Source organism: Danio rerio, chromosome 20 (genome assembly GCF_049306965.1).
Source record: "Danio rerio strain Tuebingen ecotype United States chromosome 20, GRCz12tu, whole genome shotgun sequence".
Taxonomy (NCBI): domain Eukaryota; kingdom Metazoa; phylum Chordata; class Actinopteri; order Cypriniformes; family Danionidae; genus Danio; species Danio rerio.
The window spans coordinates 36,727,663-36,755,361 of NC_133195.1; the positions used below are offsets into that span (position 1 = coordinate 36,727,663).

Sequence of the window (27,699 nt, forward strand, 5' to 3'; positions counted from 1 at the left end):
GGGTTTTGGATTCATGTTTGAACAGACATATACACATAATAATAATAATAATAATAATAATAATAATATTTAAACAAGTCAATCTTAGTGGGATTTCTTTTAAACAACAAATTTTGTTTTAAATGAGCATAAACAGTTAGAAAAACAATCAGATACTTTCATTAAATCCATTTCTTTACAATAGCTATTAATTTTAATATTCCTTATTTTCACATCCTAATGTTGACAGGTATGATCCATTATAAATAAAGTAAACAACGCATAAAATAAATGTCAGGTGTTAAGTTCTTGTTCATTGATTTACTAGGATGATTTTAATTTAAGTAAATAAAGTTATTTTACTTAATCAAACCGACACTTTATACAATTGGATAGGGGCATCTCTAATAAAATCTCTAAGAGTGCCACTAAAGTATTGTAATAATTGAATCGAGAATTAAATCGCATCACATTGACAGCTTGTGATTCAGAATCAGATCTGAATCAATATCCGTCTCCTTCATGACCTCCGCCAGCTTGTTTATAGCCTACAATACAGACATTTGATAATGGAATTCAGCCGAGACATGAAAAAAAAAACTGCTATTTTAAGCTATGACGTAATCAACAGTTACAAAGCTGTGATAAAAAATTCAAAATGCACCTGAATCTTGAGTGTTTTCTCCACTTGTATCTGCTTCTCATACGACACTGTGAGAGATTTCATCTGTTTCTCTTCTTCTTTGATCTTCTCCAGCTCTGTTTATTAAATGTTAAAGCATGGTAAATGAACATTGTACCATCACTCTATTTATATTATTATAGAAGTCAGCTCACTTTGCTGTATGTGCTTTAGTTTATTGTTGAGCTCCTCTTTCTCACTGGCCAGGTTGGCAACATCCACAGTCAGCGTACGGTTTGACTCCTCCAGCTTGTGTAGAATAGAAGAATAATAATGAATTAATGTTCATCTGGAGAAGATATTTTTTTATGTTCTAAAAGAAATCTCTTCTAGTCTGCAGCTGTTTTCTACAGTTGAAGTAAAGGGTATTAGCCTGTGAAATTTTTACAGAGCTAATAATTTTGTCTTCAATTGTATGTGAACATTTTGTAACATTTTTTATTTATTCCTGTAGTTCAAAGCTGAATTTTATGAAATATTACTCAAGAAATTGTTTAGAACAATTATTGGTGTTAAAGAGTTCATATTTTATCGATGAAAACATGTTGATTCGCTTGGTGCTTAACATTTTTGTGCATATCATATCATATCATATCATATCATATATCATTTCATATATCATATATCATATCATATATACACAAACCGTTAGGAGACATATTTTATAGATTTGATTTTATAGTTTATAAAGTTAAAATTCAAAGAAATAAACAGCAATTTAATGTCCTGCTACATTTATTATTCATAATTTAATATACACATGACGACAATTTGTTATATAATTAAAGATAATCATGCTTATATATACACTATAAATGAGGAGGATTTCTCTCCTCCTCAACTCCTGGGTCTGAATGCAGACACAGTGGATAGAGGTGCTGCAGGTCTCTTGGCCTATCCATTTCAACCATTTTCCCTACTGGTAATCCGGAAGATATTAAACATAGGTGGATATAGGCGATATGTCTGAATGGGAACGAACTCAACTGAAAAAAGTCTGCCATTCTACAAATATCATAAAGCTCTCCCAACAAAAATGCCATGAGCAGACGCCGTCTCACCAAGTTATTGGGTCTCACAGCTCATAGGATATGAAAACTCAGTCTATGAATAATAATGAGAAACTAATGCGTCATCACTCCACTAGCAGATTCGTGCTACATCATTGATTTTGATCCCGCCCCAAAAATTATTTTAAACCCGGAAGATGAAATTAGCTGACAAAAGCTCAAAATGATCCAGATTTATCCACAATTAAAGCTGACAGGTGCTAACATTGTCTTAACTGATGTTCAACACACACAAATCTGTTCATTTTTTTAAAGTGCTCCAGGGTGTTTTGAACCTTTAAAAACCAATTAATACATACATTAGATAAGATTTCTTTTGTTAATATATGATCAAATCTAAAATTTTATGCAGTTCATACATTTTACTTTTAACACTCTGTACACAAAAATCAATTTCAGCAGCATTCATTTAAAATAAAATCTTTTGTAACATTAGAAACGTCTTTAAAATGGCAAATCATATAATGTGTGCTTGAAGTATTTTCAAACAAACAAAAACAAAATTCTGAACAACTAAATCACAGGAATCTAATCGATTTTCAAATATATTCACATAGAAAAAAAGGATCTAAATACCAATTCCTAGTATAACTGTTTTTATTCTATTGTGCCAATTTGAGCCAACTAGTACCAATTGAGCATTATGTCAATGCCTCAGACTGGTTTCCTGAACATGACAATGAGGTCACTGTACTCAAATGGCCTCCAATAGTGGACCTTTGGGATATGATGGAAAGGGAGATTCACATCATGGATGTGCAGCTGACAAATCTGCAGCAACTTAGTGATTCTATCATGTTAATATGGACCAAAATCTCAAGCGAAGAATTAAGGCAGTTCGGAAGGCAAAAGGAAATATGATACTATTAAGGTGTACCTAATAAAGTGGCCAGTGAATATATAGTGTATTATGTGACTAAATAGTTTTGGATTTATGTTTTTTCCCTCTAATTACCATTTTGCTTTTTTCATTATTTCCATCTCAGGTTTGTTTAAAGTTTGTTTTATTCCCATTATTAAAGTCAAAATACTTATATGATGCAAAAAACACAATTTACACACACACACACACACACATACACAAACACATATATATGGATGGTATTACTACAAACCATCTGAATAAATAAACCATTGTGTATTGTATTTTTATTTATTATTCTTAATAGTTTTTTCCCATTATCTTTTAATAATCATATCAGTTTTCTTATTTGCGTACTTATTAAAACTAAGTGTGTGTAGGTATATATTCTATATATGTATTACAAAATCCCTTTAAGATTGTACTCATTGTTTATGTATTCTGCAATACTTTGGCAATACTTAACAGCTTTGACTAGCTCTTTTGATTTAAAGTTATTTAAAATAAATAATGATTTCAATAAGGAAATGTATTTAATGTGATTTTATTGTAGTAAAAAGTTACCTTTCTCTGTCTGCACCATAACAAAAGCCCTCATTATTTCAGCGTTTCTGCAGGTTTCATCAAGTCAAATTTAAGACTTTTTAAGATCATTTTAAGACCATTATGAATGAAATTTTAGATCATACATGTCTAAACACTAATGGTTTTTGGTTAATGGCCCGGTTGGAGCAATGAAATTGAAAAAGGAACACATGTAGTTATTTCTTTACCACATATTTTAATGAGTCAAAACAAGAAAACTCTAGTTTGCATCTGATCCAGTTACTATGACCATTTATGTGAAGCTGCTTTGACACAATCTACATTGTAAAAGCGCTATACAAATAAAGCTGAATTGAATTGAATAGTTGTGTAGATTTTTTTCAACATGCCTCTTTTTTAATTACAAGTTTAACATTGTTTAAAGTATATTTATTATGAAGAAAACTACACAAAAAATGCAAAAATATATATTGTTAGCATTTGGTCCAAACTGATTGAGTATAACTCTTATTCTAATGCGCTTCTGTTATAAACCCTTAAGTTTCATGCCTATTTATAAACTTTATGTTGTCCACTCACACTTTCTTATGTAAATAATTTGATTGTAAATGAAAGATTATGTAAAGGGATATAAAAATGATCAATTATTACACTAATACACTATTCCTAAAAGTTTAGCATGTTTAGCATTATCTGCAGTTTAAAAAAAACATTCTGGCTATACTTTAGTAAATGAAGTTATTTTGTATTTCATTTTTTGATCACTCAGTGTTACCAACTCAACTATTTTTGATTCACATTTTGAATATATGTTGCCTGTGCTTTTGCACATATTTGTTCTGCCTCTTACGGCCTGAATCTGAATTATTTTCTTGATTTTCATTTGTTAAACTATATTTCCTGTTCAAAGGTAATTATTTACATTTAGTCTTGATTTTTGTTTTCCTGCGAGTTGATGTTGCACTCCTACACTAATGACTATATTATTTATTTCTTATGGAATGGCATGTATATTTGCAGCATGTCTTGGTGGATGGATCACATTGAAGCGGAATACTTTAACATAATTTATTAGATATTATTTCAGTCAATATATGTCAGTTTTGTGGTTTGAGTTTCACCTCACAGGTTTCATTTGTTGTGCTTCTTTGTCTAAAGTTACATCAATTTCTAACTGATTATCTATTTAAGACAGCTTTTGTCCCTTAGATCGATTTATTTAGCTATTTTTTCCATTTATTTTATGTCATTTGCACATTTGCAGTCATTTGAGTTTAAAAGAAAACATTTCTTAGTCTTATGTCTTGTTACCATAGTGACATGTTCTGAGAATAGAACGCATTCCAAAAGTGTACTTGAAGCCCTGCATCATCGGAGAATATCTTGTGGGTTTGTTGAAGTGGAGTAGTACAGGTGTGCTTTTGGCTGTTAAGTGTTAAAAAACTTGCGTTCCGAGTGTTTTGAGACTGTCTCAGCGATTGAACATCTTCCGTTTGAGTGATTCACGGTGCAAGACCGAAATCCTCATCCTATTCCAGCTAGCAAACCCCAAGTTTTTGAGTGGTTACAGGTGAAAGACTGAAACCCTGTACCGATTATATGATGGTTGAACAGATTTCTGATCTCCCCACAACATCAGCTGCTAAAATGGAGGAAGACAAAGCCTGCAAGATCTCCCAGAGCCAGAAAAAAGTGAAGCAGCTCAAAGAAAGGCCAAGAAATGGCACTAATAGTGAGTCTTATTTACATTGTGCTATCCAATATCCAGTGTTTTCCTGACATAATAATATACTTACTATTAAAAATAATGTTTGTACAGGATAATAGACAGCTGGTTAAACTGCTGGCTATCATTGCATTCACGTGAATCTTAATGCAACATTTTGGGTAAAATGATAATGTATTTCATTTTCAGCTTTTCTGATACAACTTTAGTCTAAAATCCTTTAGTAAAATGAGATATGCACACAGACTTTTCATTTTCAACCGACAGCCCCGATGGCTTTCGGTGAACTGTCTTTCCATTACAAAATCACCACATTTAAGATCTGTTCTCTTTAAAAATATGTGATCTTCACTGACTAATATATATTTGATATAAAGTGGGTCTCAGACCGGACAAGAATCACTGCATTAAATGACATTTAAAATAAACATGAAAATTTATTTTAGCTCAGTATTTTAAATGGAGTTTCTGCGCTAGCCTGCTGGTACTGACGGTGCTAGCGGTTCCATACAATAGACTATTGTCTCGTTTTATGCTTGAACAACTAAACGAATCCTTAGGTTAATTTAACTGATTGTAATTTAATTATATCACGATGTTTATGGTGTAAAAGCAACCTTATAAAACGTTAAATAATCACAGAAACCTTTCATCGGAAATTTACTGTTGGCTGAAAAACTCTAGCTGTGCAATATAACCCAGTATTCAGTTTTCTATTTTAAAAAAGTGCACTGAACATGTAGTTTTTATATCGTTTAGTGCATTGATCATTTGTGTAAGCAGTTTTATATAACATGAAAATAATAAAATATTATAGTCAAATACAATAATTAATAATAAAATACAAAAGTGTAGCAAATCCATGGTAAACTTGTGGTAACCTTGGTTTAGCTACAATAACTTTTTAAAATGGTTATATATTGGGGTTTTTGTTTTTGGTGAATGTTCATTTTAAATTTCTCTCAAATTACTGTGGACAAGTGTGTAAAGATGTGCAATCATTTCTCTTTTAACAGATGAGAAGGAGAAAGTAAAAGAAAAGAGAAAGAAGAGCAAGGTTGCTTCTTTCATCAGAGCTGCTCTACGATGTTTCTGCTTCTGTCCTCGTAATGAGCCGTTCACACTTTCCTCATCTGATGGTAAATGATGGTTTTTGCATCTCAATATTTTCTAGTGTATAATGTCATTAATAAACTGTATTTTTACTCCCCTTTATCTGGAGTTTAACGTCTCCTTGAAAATGACTTTGTACTATGTGCAAACTGCAATCATTTGTCTTAACAGATTCTGAACATGAGATCTATGAAAAGATGATTGTGGAAGAGGAAGAAGTGAAGGAGATAATGCAGGAGGAGGTGGTGGAGAAGAAAGAGGAGGTGATGGAAGAAAAGAAGGAGGAGGTGGTGATGGTGGACACAGAGAAAGATAACACAAAGCAAGAAAAGACAAATGAGGAGGAGGAGGAGAAAAGTGGAGAGGAGAAGGTGGTGGAGAAAAAGGAAGAAGGGAAGGAGATAATGCAGAATGAGATTGTGGTGGAGAAGAAGGAGCAGGTGATGAAAAAGAAGAAGGTGGTGGTGATGGTGGTGGAAGTGGTGATGGTGGAGAAAAATAAACAAATAAAGAAAGATACCAGCACCCAACTAACAGAGGAGGAGAAGGTGGTGGAGAAAAAGGAAGAAGAGAAAGAGATAATGCAGAAGGAAGAGGTGGAGAAGGAGGAGGAGGTGATGAAAGAGAAGAAGGTGGTGGAGAAAAAGGAAGAAGAGAAAGAGATAACGCAGAAGGAAGAGGTGGAGAAGGAGGAGGAGGTGATGAAAGAGGAGAAGGTGGTGGTGGAGAAAAAGAAAAGAAAGAAAGATACCAGCACCCGACTGTCAGAGGAGGAGTTCTGGAGAAGGAAAATGGAGGAGGAGAAGGTGGTGGAGAAAAAGGAGGAAGAGAAAGAGATAATGCAGAAGGAAGAGGTGGTGGAGAAGGAGGAGGAGGTGATGAAAGAGGAGGAGGAGGTGATGAAAGAGGAGAAGGGGGTGGTGGAGAAAAAGAAAAGAAAAGATACCAGCACCCGACTGTCAGAGAAGGAGCTCTGGAGAAGGAAAATTATCGCTAGAAGGCTATCTGCGGCAAAGTTTCTGTTTGAGCAAATAAAGGAGGAGGAGGACAAGATGAAAGCTGAGGAAGAGAACAATGAGGAGAAAATAAAATACATTGGAAAGGAGGAGGAGGAGGTGAAGAAAAAGAGAAGGAGGAGGCGGCCAAGAAAAAACTGCAAGGTGGAAGAAGTGGAGGAGGTGGAAGGAAAGGAAAGTGAGGAGGTGGAGAATCACATTGAGGAGAAAGAGCAAATGAATGACATTGAAAAGGAGGAGGAGGTGAAGAAAAGGAGAAGGAGGAGGCGGCCAAGAAAAAACTGCAAGGTGGAAGAAGTGGAGGAGATGGAAGGAAAGGAAAGTGAGGAGGTGGAGAATCACATTGAGGAGAAAGAGCAAATGAATGACATTGAAAAGGAGGAGGAGGAGGAGGTGGTGAAGAAAAGGAGGAGGAGGAGGCGGCCAAGAAAAAGTAACAGTATGAACGAGGAAGACAAAGAACAAAGTAGAGGAGTAGAGACATACTGTATGTGAAGGAGGAGGGTGAACAACATTGTACAACATCAATAAAAATGTGTTTTGTACAATACTGTATGTGCTGTGTGTTGTGTTCATCTGCTTAATTCTCTGTTTCAAAAGTATTGAATTTTGTTTGTTTAAAGAAAATATTGATTTATATTTAGATTAAACATAAATGTAAACATATATATGTAACAAAATTGTTTTGTATAGTTTAGTTTCTATGTATGTGTGTATCACATATACAAAACAAATATATATAATACACACACATATATAATGTCAGACTTATATTTTGCATGTGATTAATCTGCCCAGCACTAATACAGTAAACCTACAGATCCTGGAGTCTGACCTTTAAGATTTATATTGCGATTCAGATTTCTTGTTTAGAATTGTTAAAGTCGAATAATTCAGAGAATTGCTATCTTTCCGAGGCAGAAACAAGCTTCATAGAACCCACTTACAAATCCATCACATCTTCAAACGATGAAAATCCATTAATAATCTATTCAATTAGACTTCTATCTAATTCTAACTTAATGAACTCTTAGTTTACTTTACCATCAAGACTAAAGACTTTTAGTGCAGGTCTCTAGTCGCTCCGTTTCTATTACCCTACAGTTGCACAAACTGAAATTATGAATTGAAAATATGTCCATTGGAAATGTTTAATTAGCAAAAACTGCCACTCTCACACAAACACACAAACAAACACACACACACACACACACACACACACACACACACACACACACACACACACACACACACACACACACTTCAGACTGGCAAGAGGTGGTTTTTCAGGCAATTCAAAAAAGCTATTTATCCGCTAAAGAATAGAAAAAAAAGTTTTAGCTGCACTGTAAAAAATTTAATGACAAAAAGTCAAGACAACAAATATTTTGATGTTACTTTAACATTTTTTAATAATATAACATTTTTAAAGTTGTACCAAGTTTAACTTAATATTTGTAATCTATTTGATTGATGCAAGTTGAGATGACTAGAAAAGTTAATTTGACTCAACTGAACCATGTAAGGCAGTAGGAATATTTTTAGTGTAGACTTGAGACCACCCGAGAATTCAGTGACAAAACTGTCAAATGTGTTGTGGCGGAATACTTCAAATGAATTGATTATCTATTATTTCAGTCAATATCTGTCAGTTTTGTGGTTTGAGTTTCACAACAACCTCTGGCGTTTCATTAATTGTGCTTCTTTGTCTACAGCTACATCACTTTCTTATTGATTATCTATTTAAGAAACATTTTGTCCCTTAGATTTTTTATTTATTTTTTGTCATTTGCACATTTGCAGTCATTTGACTTGAAAAGAAAACATTTCTGACAAAACTGTACAAATGTTGTAGAACAAAACACACATACACAAAATTAATAAATAAGTGATAGTACAAAACAGCACAATGTTTCAGCACAAAAACAAAAAGTAATATTATTATTATTTTTAAATTTTTTAAGTATAAACAAGCAGAGGGTTGAAGACACAAAAACACAAAAATAAAAAGAATTAATAAAAACAAAAAAAATGCAAAGAGTGATATTGCAGTGCAAAAAATGTGCACAGAAACTCATAAAATAAAATGCTCAATAAAATAAAAGACTAATGTTGTAGATTAAACACAATAAAGTAAATAAAATAATAAAAAAACTAATAAAAAATAATAATAATATTAGAAAATAATGAAATATTTGGTTTATTTAATATGGTGCACACACAAAAACTGCAAGAGCAATGTAGCAATACATGGCATGCAAAGCTGTCTTTCTTTGACATTTAAAGTGTAGCATGAGGGTGTGAGGTGAATGTTTGCATGTGTGTGGAGAAAAAAGTAGGAGGAATGTCAGGAAATTAAAAAGCTGTGCTTCAAAAATCCTCATAACCATAATATCCTCAAACACACAACTAAACTCCAAAACAACATTGAACGTTTACACTTTTACCAACAAGCACATGCATAAAATGTAGATCACTTTAACAAGCCATGACCCCCAGATCAGCCACACTGACTTACTGACTTACTGTCTCGTATGGTGTCGAAGGTCCACTGATCATTCTTGAAGAAGGGGTGACATTTTATTTCATTCACTCCAGTTCGGCCAAGCCTCATCTCCCTGAACAAAGCAAAACACTGGTCAGCAAAACAGACAGAGAAGCGATAATCCACTAAAGTATACACATACACCAGGAACATCCAACAGCACAGCATGGAGGAGTGGAGCAGTCAGAGAGACATCCAAAAATAAGGACCGTTCACTCCCCCTTCCTTTCACTTCATCTGCATTGAGAGGGTGCAGCAGTTTGGACTGCCACGTGTGGGACATTCCAGCAGCCTGAATGCAAAGGGAGTGTGTGTGTGTGTGTGTGTGTGTGTGTGTGTGTGTGTGTGTGTGTGTGTGTGTGTGTTTACATGAAAACACAGAGAAAACATTAAACCCCTCTCTGTATGTTTGATCAGGAATGCTTGTATGTGGGCATGTGAGGGAGGAGAAAGAGGGAAGGAGAAAAAAGGAATTCAGATGGAAGTTGTCAGGCTGGAGGGTGAACGTCCATGAAGATGACATGTAGTAAAAGCAGTAGGACATGAAATTTATGTTTTATTAGGGACTTTATCTATAAAGAGCTTTTAAAGGCATAACATGAATAAATATCAGCTTGTATATTGTCTTAATCTAATTTAATTCAATTAAAATGTTGCTATGGCTTAGTACCAGCCAACCTCTAAAAACAAACAAGTAAGGGTTTATTACGCTAGTAAGTGTCTAGTAAAAGCAGTAGGACATGAAAGTTTTATGAAAGACTTATTTTATGAAGAGCTTTTAAAAGCACAAAATTAATAGAGACTTGTATGTTCTCCTTAAATTAAATTTAAAAATATATGATTTGGTGTTTAAGAAATATTCCTTAAGATTGCCATTTTGGAAAAAAGTGCAACGATTTTCTAAAACCATTAAGCAAAAAAAAAAAATCCTACTGACCACAAACATTTACAAAATAGGGAAAATTTCATATGATAACAATGATAACAGATCTAAGGTACCCTGTGATTACATTAAATACGTTATAAACAGGGCTTGACATTAACACTCGCCAAATGCGGGTAGATTTCAGCTGTCGCGGGTTAGACAGCCACTCTCACTAGCCACTTTGGCTGTGATAAATGTATTTACAGTATATGAGAATATTGTTTTTAAGTATCAACTGTGAATAAAAAGTGTATGCATATAGCTTTATTTTGTTTGCTTTACACATTTTTTAAATGTGTTTCAAAAAAATAATTAGTTCGGTGCAGCCAGAGAAAAACTTAGCAAATCCTTAGTGTCGAGCCCTAAAAACTCATGTGAAATAAACTATTAATAAAAATAAAATTAAATTAATTACATTGCGACACTATAAAAATTACATCCCATGTGCTCATGTTCATTGAGCAAGGTCATAAACAACACACAAAAATGTTAAATGAACAAGGAGGCATGTGGACACAAAGTATAAATCAATAAAGTTAGCATGTCAAATTCAAATTTATGAATATAAAATGTATTTTTCCAACATTAAAATTGTGGTTAGTGAAAATGGCGAGTGGTTAGTAATGTTGGAAAACTCCTAGCCACTGTGGCTGGTGATCAAAAAAGCTAATGTCAAACCCAGGTTATAAACTCCAAACTACAAAAGAAATCTCATCATGTGTGTAATAAATTGTCCTGAAAATTTGCTTTTTTTACAGTAAAGTTAATTTCAAATTGACAAAAATACTGTACATGTTACCAGCCAACCTCTGAAAACAAACAAGTAAGGGTATATTAAGAGACTAAGAGTATGAACTTGACAAGAAAGAAAAAAACTCAAATCAAATCTTTACTTTTCTCAGTCTCACCTGCTACTCAGAAAGGCACAGATGAGGTCTTTGGCATCCTTTGACATTTCAATATCATCTGGGAAAGTTAAGCTGTTCTTGTGATCCATGATCTTTCCATATGTGCCCACCAGAGACTCGGAATAAAATGGAGTGTCGCCTGCTCAGAGTGACAGACGAATAAATAAATTTAATGATCAGAACACTGAACTAAGATTACAAGAGATGCATATGAAGCTGACACTACTCACCCACTAGAAGCTCATAAATAAAAACACCAACAGACCACCAGTCACACTCGCGACCGTAATAACCAGTCCCTCCTTGAGACATTAAAACCTCTGGAGAAATGTAATCAGGTGTCCCAACAGCAGCGTCACAGCTTACCAAACCAGTCTAAACACACATGTAGAGACATGGATATAAACATTACTGGATGAGTTAATGTAGCTGAAATACAAGTATGTTTAAAATTTCAATTATTTACACAATTCATTTTCATTCAATTCAAGGACTGCACTGTACAATCTAGCCACAAGATGGCAGCACTGACATCTATCATCACCGAATGGAGGACTTCTGTAACCTACGTTAATGATTGTTTAAACAAATTTGCTGCAATGTGTGAGGTGATAATTGTAAATCTCCACACTACAAAATCTAAAAGAAACTCTCTCATTCTCGGTCATGTACAGTAGGGGAGAACGGGGTAATGAGACATTGGGTAGTGTGGGTAGTGGGTAGTGTGAGACACCCCCTGTATCTGGGCAACGGATTTTATATAACACTCTATAACAATTTTGTTTTAAAGCCCCTTCCATATCTCCTTTACCATGTAGAATAGGAATTCCTGGTGCTGTGGAAAGCATGTTTTTTTCACAAAAATATGTTTTTTGCAAGTAAAAGTAATTTTTTGCCATCAACTTAATCAACTGTTGTGCAAAAGCAAATTGATTTAAGGAGAAAAACTTATATCATACATGTTGATGAACTACCAACATATAAAACCATGTGAGGATGCTAGCTCAAGATTAGCCTGAATTACTAAAAAATATTATTTTTTTCTAAAATGTGGCGGTGGGGTAAAGTGAGACAAATGCTCTGGGGTAAAGTGAGACATAAGGTACAGTACAAGTTAAATTTAGTCTACCAGACTGTAGGACTTGTGAATGAGGCCTTGAAATCAACAGTGACACTAAGCAACATCACTTCTGGATTTAGGTGCACTGGAATTTTTCCATATAACTGAGAAAATTTCCTTGATAAAGCATTTGCACTATTCATGGTGTCAGACTGGCCAAATCCTGAGTTCCAGCCTGCCACTACAGAAGATTTGGATGATCTACTCCCTGCAGATGATCCACCTACAGATAGTTCACTCACTGATGCTAATCCATTCACTGCGCATATTATCTACATGGATGTGCCATGTGTTTCTAGCCAACCTGGATACATGTCTCTTCATGAAATGCTACCATTCTCAAATGTCCCCCCAGAACACAATCCAAATGAAACAGTGTGACAATTGAAAAGGCCTATAAAGAAAGACAAAAAAGCTAAAGAATAGCAAATAAAAGGAAAAATCTAAAAAAAGAAAGCAACCCAAAAAAAAATCATAGTTAGCAGCTCTGGGAAAAGTGATGTACCTGTCTCAGTTGATAATGTGTCTGACAAAAAGAGCTCTAAGGATGAGAGTAGTGGTCCAAGAAACACAGATCTGTCTGTGGGAGACTTTGTCATAGATAACTTTCCAACAAAAACACAAGCATTTATTTTACTGGCACGGTTACATCTATGTTTGTCCTGGAACATCATTTTTGTTGGAAAACGTAATCCATACCTATTCCCTACCCCTAAACCCGCAGCCATAACTGTACATTACTCTCAAAATCAGAGGAGAATAATAGTTGGAAAACAATCATCAGAAGTGCATAAACCTAACCATAAGCCTAAACTGAACATAAAAGGTAAACGTACCCCTTAATTCTGATTGGCTTATTGAATGTTGTTTAAGGATCAATATATAAATGTTAATCCAGGAACATGTGGGTGAAATTAGATTGGCGATGAGGCACATGCACAAATTTTAAGAAGAATCCAGGGAAACACAAAAGAGTGGGAGTTGTATGACAGTTAGACTGATGTTCTTATAAAGGTGGGTCTAGTCCTGTGTGCGTCCCAAGTTGTTCTATCTGGTTCTGATTGTCCTTTTCTCTGACCCCCATACTATCGCTGGCTCTAAGGGTCCTGTGTTCTGACCCCGGATTGTGTTCTAATTTAACTGGTTCTAACTGTCATTAGTATGTAAATTTAAATAGTTTGAAGTAGATTGTTGTATTTGATTTTATGAGTTTATGAGTTTTGAGTTACTTTCAAATGTTTAGAAAAACAAATGTGCTTAATTGACCAATTCGCAATCCATAATTGACTAGTCAGACATTAGTTCTGAAATGTGTGATTGTCAGGATTCAGACTCTTACAACATGCATTGTTATGGTAGTTTTAAAGTGGAAAAAGTAAGTGGATTAGTTTACCCTCACCTGGTTCACTTTACCCCTTTGATTTTTCTGGCCTGCTGCAGCTGGGGCAAAGTGAGACACAAAACGACTTTTTTTTAAACAATCATATTTTCACTTTCCTTTATCCTAAATACAGTCTGATAAATTCCATTGCTAGAAAACATTCTGAATTAATAAGAAATGTTTAAATTTTACTGATATATAACTTTAGCTCGCTTAGAGGGAAGAAAATGTAAAAAGTGTCTCACTTTACCCCGTTCTCCCCGACATGTAAACACACCAACTACTGGTGTATGATATTTATCGTTTTCAATAAAAATTTTATTGTATTGTGAGCTGGCGTTACAGAGAGCTTCATTCAATTGAGAAAAACAAACAAAATCATGTCCTGAGAGTCCAAAATATAATAATAAATATCCCTTTATGGGGTTTTGATTATAAAATGTGTAAGATTTAATACAATAGAAATATAATAGAAGTAATACAAGCAAGTTAACACAAGCAGGCTTTCCTGAACATCCATTAAAACACAACAAAGCGAGTTCTGTTCAACAGATCAACAGAAAATACCAAACAAAGCTGAAGCAGAAAATGTGCATCTTAGAGCAAGAGTTGTGTGTGTGTGTGTGTGTGTGTGTGTGTGTGTGTGTTTGTTTTTTGAATTTTAATCTGTTTTAAATAAATCATCAACAAAGACAGTCACTAATTGCTTCGTTTCCAAATGAATCAGCCACTTTGAATCACTTGTTTAAATAAATGTTCATTGAATCACTTATAAAAACAGAATAAATTCAAAATCCCACACTTCCTTTATATACAGTTTTTGAAAAAAACTGAATCTGAATTTGTTGTAGAAATTAAGACGCAGGGGCAACACTGTGGCTCAGTGGTTAGCACTGTCGCCTCACAGTAACAAGGTCGCTGGTTCGAGCCTGGCTAGGCCAGTTGGAATTTCACTGTGGAGTTTGTTTGTTCTCCCCATGTCCAAACACATGCATTACAGGTGAATTGAATAAACCAAATTGGCCATAGTGTATGTTTGAAGGAGTCTGTATAGGTTTTTCCCAGTACTGGGTTGCAGCTGGAAGACACTTTAAAAGACACTTCAAATGCACTTATCACACACCGAGTCCATCTTCATGCATGTGCCAAAGTCTGCGAGTTTGAGGTGTCCATTGCGGTCCAGCAGCATGTTGTCTGGTTTGATGTCTCAGTGGATGAAGCCCAGAGAATGGATGGCGTCGAGTGCCAGCACCACTTCTGCCGTATAGAATTGAGCCCATTCCTCTGGGATGTCATAGTTGCTGGTCAGAGTCACCAGATCTCCACCTGGCATGAACTCCATCACCAAATAAAGGTACTTTTCATCTTGGAATGCACAGCACAGCTATGTGGACAGAGAGATAGAGTGGTGAACAGAGAAGTCACAATATATTTCAGTAATCAATACCAGTGAAATTTAACAATACTTAATTTCAATTGCAGCAACCCAGCTAAATTAAATAATAAGCAATGTGATATTGAACACAGACTTTATTTAATCGTTTAAATATTTATTTCATAATTTAAATACTGTTATTAAAGAACTTTTAATGCTATCAATTACAGAATGTAAATAATAAAGTTAAAATATAAAAAAATTATAAATGGAATATTAATTAAAATGTTAAGTATGAACATATACATACACAAAAACAGTTGTGTCAAGCAATTAATCATAACTAATCAAACCCAAAATTAAAATTAACATGTACGTCATTATTTATATTCATTCATTTTCTTGTCGGCTTAGTCCCTTTATTAATCCGGGGTCGCCACAGCAGAATGAACCGCCAACTTATCCAGCAAGTTTTTACGCAGCAGATGCCCTTCCAGCCGCAACCCATTTCTGGGAAACATCCACACACATATTCACACACACACTCTAATACACTACGGACAATTTAGCCATGTCTTTTATGTCTTATGTCTTTATGTCTGGAAACCGGAGTACCCTAAGGAAACCCACGCGAAGGCAGGGAGAACATGCAAACTCCACACAGAAACGGCAACTGAGCCGAGGTTCGAACCAGTGACCCAGCGACCTTCTTGCTGTGAGGCGAACGTGCTACCCACTGCGCCACTGCCTCGCCATACATACTAAATATATACAATTCTTTGTGTACGTATATACTGTACGCTAAATGAATATATACACTCCACAAAATTATATTATGTAAATACAAACTTAATTTTTTATGTGATTAAGCATTTGACAGCACTAATAAAAATACAACTAGCAACAAGTTATTGCCATTTAAATGATGTTATACTTAAAATCAAGTTTAACTTTCTTTATTTTGGTTAGTTAACATCAACATTACAGCAGCAGAAATATTAAGCTTCAAGGTCTAATGAACTGGTCTGTATTTTTTGTCGTCCTTATTTACACGAGTACATAACTGACTGACTACAACATGGGCTGGTGCATCCTGTGAAATACAAGTGTTGAAAAACAGCCAGTCAAGAATATTTTCTCAGTCAGGTTTACATTTTACTATTTATACTATTTTATACTATTTAAGTGAAGTACTAGTAGTTTTAGTCATTTAACATTATTATTTTTAAATCTTTTACCGGCCCATGCCTAATCCCAAACCAGGGTATTTTTTAAAGTACAAATTATTGTTCCAAGGCTGCGTTTAATGGGTAGTACTGTGTATATTTTGCCAATTTAAATGTCAAAGGAGAATTTCACATTAAGCTCTATTTTAGGATCACAGTGGAACCCCAAAAATAAATTAATTTTGTTCAAAAATAGGTCATAGGTTTAAAATAATCCAATTTTTCGACAGGGTGTGTCTTTACAGTAAATGACATTGACCAGAGTTTAGTGTCCTCTGCTGACCAAAATCAGACATTCTTTAAATTTATTTTCATTTACAACGTTAATACTGTCACCATCCTCCAAACTTGATTTGATCACTTATTTCACATTTAGTTACCTAAACTAGCATTTTATAATACTATAGCTTATACAATACCCATAATGAGTACAACCTGACAGATTTCTCAGAAAATACCTTGCTTTTAAATAATTTAGTTTCCTATAGAATACAATATTTGTGGAAATCTGGCTTACTCCAATAATGCAGAGATCAGTACAACATGCTAATTGAAACTATTCCAACAATATGATTTAGCTGAATTTGTTGTAAATATAAACAATAAATGTTTTCTCTAATTTGAATTTAAATTATATAATTCTAATATTTTTTTCTCATTTTTTATTTACATGTTTAATCTTTTTTAACTTGCTATATTGTAGAAACTGATCTAATATTTGCCCCAGGTTTCACTAACAAAGCTTTAGCCTTGTCCAAGACTGAAGTGCAAGTTTAAGTTGTCTAAATTAAAGCTTGCTGAGAGGTATCTTAAAAAAGCCTACATCAGTTTTATATATTTCTCTCAAGATGCACAACGATAATGTTTTTTTTTTCTAAATAATGTCTAAAAATCTGCTTAAATAATTAAACAAGGCCTAGACCTGGGCTGCCCTTTGTGAAACCACTAATAATCATTATTCCTTTATAGACTAGTGTTCTCCTTGATCCCAAGCTCTGTGGCAGCAACTTCAGAAATGTTTCTGCCCTTCATGTGTTCAGGTGTTTGACAAGTAATTTTATCATCATAAAAAATTCTCTTTCAGTGCAAACGCAGCCAATGCCACAGATACGCCAAAGCAGAGTCACAGTGCCATGGATTACCAGACAACTACGCATACAAACGACCACAGAACATAGGCTACCTGAGGGCAAATTCAGCAGAGTGTTGTTTCTAAGGTTGAGGAAAACAAGCTCTTTCTGTTGAAGGAAGAGTCCAGCAGGAAGACTTTCCAGACGGTTCCCGCTCATAAACACCTGCTGAAGGTTTGGGTTACCGATGAAAACTGAAGGGTCCAGGGATTTGAGTCTATTGTTTTCTAGATAAAGGGCCTCGAGTTTTGACAGAGACACCAGAGCTCCAGAAGTCAGTTCCTCCAGCTGGTTATTTTTGAAGTCTAAACTCTGGAGATTGCTGACAAACCCAGGCGTACCGACAAATTATTGTTAATAAGCGTGACGCATAATATTATAAACAAACAAGGTTATTAAAGAATCTTTTTTCGGCTAACTATTGCCATTTACAGTTTTTCCTAAAAAAAAAAAAAAAGCAATAGACAGACAAACAGACAGAGAGAGAGAGAGACAGACAGACAGACAGACAGACAGACAGACAGACAGACAGACAGACTGACTGACTGACTGACTGACAGACAGACAGACAGACAGACAGACAGACAGACAGACAGACAGACAGACAGACAGACAGACAGACAGACAGACAGACAGATAGATAGATAGATAGATAGATAGATAGATAGATAGATAGATAGATAGATAGATAGATAGATAGATAGATAGATAGATAGATGCCAATTTCACTAAGTACAAAAATAAGATTGTACTTAAAATGTACTTTATTTTATTTAAGTTTATATTTTTTGCAGTCAATTACACTTTTTCCCCTTCCTTGCATTGGTGTTACATAAAGGGACAGTTCACAAAAAAGGAAAATTAACTCACCCTTAAATGCTTTCAAATCTTTAAAAGTAAAGAAGATATTTTAAACAAAGGTGAAAACCTGTAACATTGTCTTCCATAGTAGCAAATAAAAATACTGTGGAAGTCAATTGGGTCAGGTTTCCAGCTTTCTTCAAAATATCTTCATTTGTTTTTAGAAGAAGACAAAACAGGTTAGGAACGTGATGGGTGATTAAATGACGATTCACTTTTTGGTGAACTGTCCCTTTCATTAAACATTTAGAAATGTTCAAATGGTGTGACTAGCATTTAATCAGTAAAACGTGTTTGTGTCTTATGCTAGTAGTTATCTTTTGCATGAATTAGTGTTTATTCCTTAGGTAGGCAGGTACCTTTTTAATATTTACTAGCACTTATTTGTTAGATAACTGGTTCTTTTTCGAAATAATATTAGACACTTGTTGACATTTATTTCAAGAGTGACTGTTACTAGTAACCGATTTTAAGTATTTGCCAGACTAATATGAGTTGGGTCTAAAAGATGATTTTTATATATTAATAGGCCTTGCTGATCATTAGATACTATAACATCCCTTATTCTGCTGAATGTGTAGTGAGTAACCATAGTTTTGTAAGACACATATTACCTGTAAGGTCAAGCATATAGAGATTAGACAGGCCCACGAGCAGATCCGCAGGTGTTGTTTGCAGTTGGTTTCTGGTCAGACTGAGATGGCTCAGATGGGAGAAAATCTTCAGGTCATCAGATGATATGGAGCTCAAATTGCTGAAACGAACACGAAGGTCTGTGGTGTTTCCTGAAAAAACTTTACTGGGTAGCTGTTTAAAGTTAACATGAAGACAAATGACTCTGACCTCATCATTTTCAAGGACTTGTCTGCATTTTCCTTGATGTAAAACGCCACTCTGTATCTGAGGAAAAAGGCTGAGCAGAACTGAGTTAGAAAATAATATTTGCTCATATCTATGAGCAAGTTGCAACAGAAGTAAAAATGTAAGGATTCTAGTTAAAACCTCAATCACCTAATGCCTCAGCCTTACTGTATATTAAGCATGTGTAACTGATCCTGCTTTTATAAATCACATTGAATACATTTGTCAATATGCAAACAAGGGTTTTCCAGGTCCACATGTGTATCAAAGTTTTGTGTAACACTGGACTTTTATCAATCAATTCTTGTAAATCATTCACAACAAATCACAAGATGTGTTTTTAACCATGACAAATGAAAATAATATCAGCATACGTTACATTTTAGATTTAGAATTGCATTTTTATTGCCCCCTCTAAAAACATTACAATAATAAAGCTTCATTTTATTAAGTAATCACGATTATACAGAGACCTAGAAGGGACGTGATGGTGGGGAAAAATGGGTGGGTAAAAAAAAGGACAGTGATAGGAAAATATTTTTTGAAAAGTTTTTTCCTCGCAAAGGTATTGTGCGTTCCCTCGCAAAACTGTTGTTCCACTAACACTTTCTGTTATTGATTAAAGTTACCATAGTTATTAAGTAAAGAGCAAATGAATCTCTCATTTTGTTTTGTTTTATAACAGTGGTGTCACTGTAAGAATGCACAAATCTATAATGAAAGCATTCCATTACTTTAGTAACTGTTTGAGCTCATTTAAGAGAAAATTTGTTGTGTTTACAATAAAACACGCAGGACAGACATGTTTACATATTATTAAGTGTATTTGTCTGTTTAAACACACACCAAAAATTCTTCCACGTTCCTTCCAGGTCTCAATATGATTATGCTAAATTAATTCAGCCTTACTCTGCAAACTTTTCACATTTCACATGCTCAGCAATGGACAGTTTTTTATTCTGGAATATTAAACATGCTTGCATTTCTATTGAAATATTTAAGGTGTGTTTGGATCATCACAGAGTCAGAAGTGTTCCATCAAATAAAGCTTTTTTTATTAACAATTTCACAAAATGATAAAATAAAGAAAATGTTTGGACCGTAGGTCTTCATGTTCCACTATGCATACAATTTTGTCACAGCATTTAATAAAATGTGCATCTTTGCATCATGATATCAGTCTTCAATAATACATAGAGCAGACGTAATGCTTATTGAAGGTGTTCTTCAAAATAACAGATGACAAAAATATAATCTGTGCCACTAAATATTTGTTTTTCTGAACAAAAATAGATATAATACTTGATTATATAAATCCTGATGATCTCGTAATTATCATTCATTTGCTCTTAGAAACACACTTAAACATCCAGTCACACTTACTAACAACCCTATAAGGAGTCCGAAAATAACCTCTGACATTTTTAAAAGCTTAGAAGACACTTTTTGACAAACTGTATAGTATAGGAAGACACAAACACTCTACTCTTAAAATGACTTAAAATTGAAACTAGATACTTTAGGTGATATTTGGCTTGTGCTGTATTTAAATATCATATACCGTCCCCTTCCCCAGTCATTTATATTGTGGTGTTTGGCACTTGGAAGTCCTGCCATTAGCCCAAATGAAGTACCATAAAATTAGTACCATAAAAAACGTTCATACATAAAATGCTGGCAAACATGTCAAATCCCATTCTCTATACAGCCAAACCAGCTGAACCAAACCATTCTGCCTTTTATACACACATACAAACATGCCCACTCGTATACTGTAAGTGCATCAAACCTGCTGGCAAATTCAAAACGTGTTGTATAGTCCCTCACAGTGGGAAATTTTAATATCATTCCAAAAAAAGCAAAACCGGCTTTAAGCCACAGCTTAACACTCACAGATGTTAACACTGGTCACCCCTCAAAAAACTCAAGTCTTCAGAAGTCTAAAATATCGTCATCATTCAATTCAACCTCAAGAGCCCAACCCCAGTCCTTCAGGCCCATTTCAAGCAATCTGCAACAAAGAGGAGTCTTTTGGCCTCATATACAAATGCCAATGACAAAGTCTAAAATAAAGGTTATAAAGTTTAGTTTAAAAGTACACTGGTATATATATATACAGTATAGTGCTCAGCATATAGTGATATATAGTGCTCAGCATAAATGAGTACACAGATAAGCTCCAGATTTGGCTTCAGTACTGACTAAACTAATGTATATGCACAAATATAATATTGAAAAGCATCCTATAGAAATTATTAATTTAAATAAGAGTTTTGTGAGGGGTGTTCTCATGTATATATATTGAGCACTGTATATTTAAAACTACACTTAGAAGATACGTGATGAAGACAAATTACACCAATAAGCTCCAGATTTGATTTCAGTATTGACTAAACTAATGTATATGCACATATATAATATTGGAAAGCATCCTATAAAAAATATTAATTTAAATGAGAGATTTGTGAGGGGTGTTCTCATATATATATATATATTGAGCACTGTATATTTAAAACTACACTTACACAAGATACGTGATGAGGACAAATGCTATCCTTTATTTACAGATAACTTTCTTTTTTATTTGATTTTATACCAGTAGATATTTGCTAGAGAAGCCCTCATGATGATATTATTGCTTTTTCGTTATTGGAACATTTCATTTTTGGAAAACTGCTGTTTATTTTTTTAAGCTCTACATGATGTGATGGAGACACCCACTGCTCTTTATTTACAAAGATTTCAATTAAAATGTCACAAAAATGACCATGGCAGAGATGTCATGAAAAAAAAAACTTGGGGAAAAAACACAAAAGATACATTTTTCTTTTTTTGGCCACAAAATAAAAAAAAGATTGGTAATGTTATCACTTTTTCAGCCTTTAACAATATATAGAGATTTTTTGTGTTTTCTTGAACACTGAAAGATACATACAGAGTTTAAGTTACATTTTAGACATTAAGACCACTATGAGTAACCCGTTTACTGGGTTGAAAATAGTATAAAATAAAATAAAATATTCACAGCTTAGATAGGATTAGATGGCAATATTATGGAATTAAAAGAGAGAGCCTGCATTGTTAGTGGAGTGTTTTTAGTACTGAGGATTCAGATGCAAACAGAGAAGAGAACAAGCAGCCAAACATGTTGAAGATGAGCAAAAAAGAGATGCTGTGCACGGTACTTACTGTCCACACATTTACACGAGTAGGGAAGGTGAAAGGTCAGTGAAGAATGATACGGAGCATTGGGCCAGGGCTACAAAAGGTTAGCGGTATCATTGTAAGCTATTGAGATCTTCACAGCCAAGTCTACATACATGACACTACACTATGTTTACCTCAATTAAAAGCAGTAGTTCACCCAAAAATGAAAATGCCAAATTGATTTGCTGACTTTCTTTATGTTTAGTGAGGTATTTGTTTTTCAAAGTGACCACAACTCCTTGCACAACATTACAGTGAGCAGTCTATACAAGTAAATTTTTGGATGAATTTTTCTTTTATTTTGAGATATGTATCTATATATGAGCAATTAATCAGAACAACAACAATAGCAGTGCAGTGATACACTTTTTAGTTTAAAGCTGAGCAGAACAGTTCAGACAGAAGTGTATGCAGGAAGGTAAAAAAGATTTATTTTTCAGAAAGTGACTTTACATGAATTGGCATGAATTAGGCATTTAATTTTTCATGGAAGAGCTTTGTCTAATAAAATAAAATAAAATAAAATAAAGTGTTTTAACTATTAGCACAAATGTATTATTACAGAATTAAGAAAATGAAACATGATTTTATTTATATTTGCTTGTAGTTTTTTAAAATTTTTTAGCATTAACAAAAATAGAATGTTATCAATTAATGATAATTATTTTTATATTTAACAAAACTAATGCTTATTTCAGTGGTTAATCAGAAGGTTTTTTGCATCATTTTTGCAATTGGTTAAAATGCTGAGTTATGCAAATTCTAACTAATAAAGCACGATAAACATTCAAATGTTTTGAACCGTTAAATTATAATTCTTTTTCATTACTATTGTAGAACTACAAATAAACATGTTTTGGAATGAAAATGAATATATTTGACACACAAAATGAGGTAATGGCTAAGAGCTGAATGGGAAATGATGAATAAATCAAGCTATTTCTCTTTTTTATCCAATAAAACATCAAGTGTTAGTAAAAGAAGATTTCAAACATTGCTTTAGATGAAGTCTTGTTACTCTATCCTACAATTCTACTATATTTCACTATAACCTAAAGGCCCCAGTATACATCAACATAAATTGATGTTGTCATTTTGAGCAAAAGTTTGCATCCGCTGGTAAACACCTTTAAACGGTCATTACCTGGTCCCATTTTACGTAGGTGTGGCTTTAGAGCTACGCCTTTTTTAACAGGTTAATCTTCTCCAGCGCATTTGTTCTGCTAAGTCTATTGAGGCCAATACAATCCAACACATTCAAAATAAAGGTTCTAAAAAGTTTTGCACTAAAAAGTAACCATTGTTGGTTCCCCAAAGAACCTTTTAATTCAAATAACGCTTTTTTCTCAGCGAGAATTCAAGATATTCAATGATATTTAAGATTATCAATGTATTTTTTCACTGTAATGAAACCTTTATGGAATGGATATTTAAAGCTGTTCATGGAACCATCTATGCCAATATAGAAGCTTTATTTTTAAGACTAAGAGCTGCTTTACAGTGGAAGGGTAATTTATTAAAGAGCCCATATTATGGGTTTTTGAAAATTCCCCTCCATGTAGTGTGTAACACAGCTCTAAGTGAAGTGAAGTATCTAGCTAAGGCTTAAATCTGTAAGAATACAGTGTTTAAAAAGGTTGATTCATCTATAAAAGAGTCGACTCATAGTGCTTCAAACGAGTCGCCTTGATACCGAGTCATTAGGTGTTTCGCCATGACGTACGAACGAAACCAAGTTATTCACGTGCAAGCGCAAACCCGAGAGATTTCAAACCTGAGGCCCCGCCCTCTGACGCAGAAACCCAGACACACACACACACACACATACACACACACAAACAAACACACGCACACAAACATGCCGGTCGATAGAAGTCACACTGCAGATGGATATTATATTGAGTCTCTACCAAAAGATGAAACATCAGCATTATAACCAAGCAGTTGGAAACTACTGGAAACTTCTGGAAGCTACATGCTACAAAGAATACTTCATCTGAGTTTGTTAAAGGAAGGATCAGTAAAGAGTAACTTACTGATGGACGTCAGGATGGGTTTCTTCCTACCTTTCTCAAGTGTAAGTACGTGCGGTTAAAGTTGTTGCCTCGTTGACTCTAGCTTGCAAATGGATTTAGTTGTGATTTGTTAATTGTAACCGAGTGTACTGTATCAGGTTAACTAGCTATATTCTCTTATCGCGTGCAAATTCACGTTAAAAACGCGACGCGCGCTGCTTTGTTTATGGAGCTCCGTGGTAGAGTTCTGCATTCTGAATTTCCGAATAAATCGCGGGAGCGGTCGGTAACGGGTTTAATTTGGGACGGGAGCGGGCTGTCTAGCAATATCACGGATATTGCTATGCGAATGAGAAAGAGAGAGTCTGCTTGGTGCTTGTGTGTGTTAGTGCGCACGCGCACGTATGAGAGAGAGAGAGAGAGAGAGAGAGAGAGAGAGAGAGAGAGAGAGAGAGAGCGAGCGAGCGAGCGAGAGTTTTGTGTGCTGGGTGTTGTGTGTGTGTTTATACAGACATCTTGGCTGTCTGGACTGTATAGCTGGGTGATTTTTGGTTGTGTTCTCCCCCGCTCTAGCGGGATCGGGCGCGGCGGGCAGAAAACGGAGCGGGTTCTCAGGCTAAAACCTGGCGGGTGCGGGCAGCAGCTAAAATCCACGCCTACACTATCGAGCGTGTATGAACTGTGATTACTTTTTATATTGCTGATTAGCTATTGGCCATTTTACTCTCTGACTGAAGGCAGTCGACTAATCGCGACAGACTGTCATCGGTCCAATCAGCGCAGATTAGCTTTGCGCTAAGGAGGGGTTTGGGAACAAATTAATCACTGGACGATTCATACGGGAGTCGCTGGGATATTTAGGTAAAAATAAATGCAGATTATAAGACCATGAAAGTGTTTTTTGACCTTGCATGCATATTAAACTGTTGTTGGAGACTCTTACAACCAAGACATGACCCTATTTCATGTATAATATGGGCTCTTTAAGAAAAGATTTTATCATGTTTGATACTTAAAAAGCTTAATACTTGGTGTATTTGATTAAACTGCTATAAACATGATGGGACTCCACATGACTGGATTGCTGAAAACTGCTGTTTTGTCACCAGTCATTTTTGTTTACGTTTATTTAGTTGTTACTGTAGGAAAAAATTGCACAGCACATATTTACATATTCATCTAAACATCACTGAGGCGTGTTGATGATGTCAAGATGTTCACAAACACTAAACCACCACTCTGGAATTTCAAACTTGTTTTTTCTTCCTAACGAAGAACAAAACATTCTTTATATCTGGGCATTAAAGGTATAGTTTCTTCAAAAATGTAAATTCTGTCAAAATCAGTTTTTAATCTCTATCAGTATCTTTCTTCTAATGAACACAAAAGAAGGTATTTTGAAGAATGTACCCAAAGTATTTGTTTTTCTCTACTGTGTCTGCCAATGGCTACCAATTTACAGCATTCTTCAAAATATCTTCTTTTGTGTTGAACAGAAGAGAGACACATGTTTGGAATAAGTTGAGGGTGAGTGAAAGCGTCTCCTCCTCACCTGTTCTTGCTGGAGGGCTGCTGTCGTGTAGAGTGCACTTTGACGGCTGCTCGGTGTGAAAGTCTGGGTGAAGACTGAGCGAGGCGAGGCGACGGCTGAGGGGAAAGGGTAGTGGGTGGAGGGTTTACGCGGAACCCTCTTGAGCAGCCGACTGACCCACTTCTTCTGCTCCTCTGTGGAGTTTGCCAGCAGCAGCATCTCTTTCGCTGTGGACATGTCGTAATTCACTGGAGGACAAAAACCAAACAACAGATTCTTTTCAGAGTTCAAAACTCCATGTGTTAAAATGCATTTTCAAAAGCTTCGGTTTATATCAACAATTTTATAACAAGCAATTTTTAGCAAGCAATTAAACCGATCTAAAATGACAGTAAATACATTAAAATGTTACTATAATCTAAATCCAGTAAAATTCAGCTTTATTTAATGTCTTTTAAAAAGCTTCTAACAGTTTCCACTGGAATATTTAGCAGCACAACTGTTTTCAGCATTGATAATAAGATATTTCATGAACATCATAGTAGTACTGTATATTGATTTATGAAGTAAAAAATGTAAATATATAATAAAGGATCGAGCAACATTGAAAAAACAAATGCTGACAATTCAGCTTTGACATCACAGGAGTAAATTAACATTAACACAAACAAAAAAAAAACATTCAAATATTTTAAAATGTCATTGGCTGAAATATGCCACAATTTTTTTTGATGTTAATACATTTTGGATCAAATACTTGCAATCTTGTTTAACATGAAAACTTTTTTTTCCATGTAGTAATAAAATACATCAATACAAACATATGATTTATTATTTTATATGCGGTTCTGATACGTTTTATATTTGAAAGCAAAATACCAATTTGTATAAAAAGAAGCAATTCACATTATTATGTGTATAAATATAATTTGATAATATACATGCAGCCTTGCTAACGTCAAAAGAACTTAAAACAACAGTAGAATAAAAGTAGAATATTTCAGTTATGACTAACATCCATAAATACACGCTTACAGTGCTCAGCATATACAGTACGAGTACACCCCCCCTCCCCCTTTCCTATGAGATGCATATGTTACATTTATTTAGTGTCACTTACAGCCTGCATGTCGTTGATTTCTCTCTGGTATTTGATGATGGAGTGGTTAAGCTTTTCTTTCTCCGTGCGGAGCTGCAGCTGGAGTTGTCTGATCTCCTTCTCCTTCCTGCGGATGTCTGTGTTGTTGATTTGCTGTGGCCTGCCGTCCGTCTTCTTCATGACCTCCGCCAGCTTGTTTATAGCCTACAATACAGACATCTGATATTGGAATTCAGCCGAGACATGAAAAAAAACAGCTATTTTAAGCTATGATGTAATCAACAGTTACAAAGCTGTGATAAAAAATTCAAAATGCACCTGAATCTTGAGTGTTTTCTCCACCTGTATCTGCTTCTCATACGACACTGTGAGAGATTTCATCTGTTTCTCTTCTTCTTTGATCTTCTCCAGCTCTGTTTATTAAATGTTAAAGCATGGTAAATGAACATTGTACCATCACTCTATTTATATTATTATAGAAGTCAGCTCACTTTGCTGTATGTGCTTCAGTTTATTGTTGA

General features: G+C 34.7%; 1 protein-coding gene, 1 long non-coding RNA gene and 1 pseudogene across 6 annotated transcripts in view; 1 reads left to right on the forward strand and 2 right to left on the reverse strand.

The window, feature by feature from the left end:
- The window catches only part of LOC110438435 (uncharacterized), a 28,043-nt gene extending 20,499 nt beyond the window's left edge, over nt 1-7,544 (forward strand). For 2 of the 5 annotated variants that reach the window (XM_073933389.1, XM_073933390.1), the window contains one exon: nt 7,091-7,544. In XM_073933389.1, coding sequence (XP_073789490.1) covers nt 7,091-7,489 — 399 coding nt within the window. In that variant the 3' untranslated portion in view covers nt 7,490-7,544. Of the gene's footprint in view, nt 1-2,540; nt 4,872-5,881; nt 6,005-6,149 lie in introns of those variants that run through there. The other 3 variants (XM_073933393.1, XM_073933391.1, XM_073933392.1) reach the window with 3 other exon arrangements.
- LOC141379339 (rho-associated protein kinase 2-like) lies at nt 1-27,332 on the reverse strand (annotated as a pseudogene).
- On the reverse strand, nt 17,143-19,499 carry LOC141379353 (uncharacterized). Its single transcript, XR_012395899.1, has 3 exons — nt 19,477-19,499; nt 19,309-19,378; nt 17,143-19,219 (listed from the first exon to the last, which is right to left on the reverse strand). It is a non-coding gene; the product is annotated as an uncharacterized lncRNA (long non-coding RNA).
- Nucleotides 27,333-27,699: the final 367 nt, after the last annotated feature.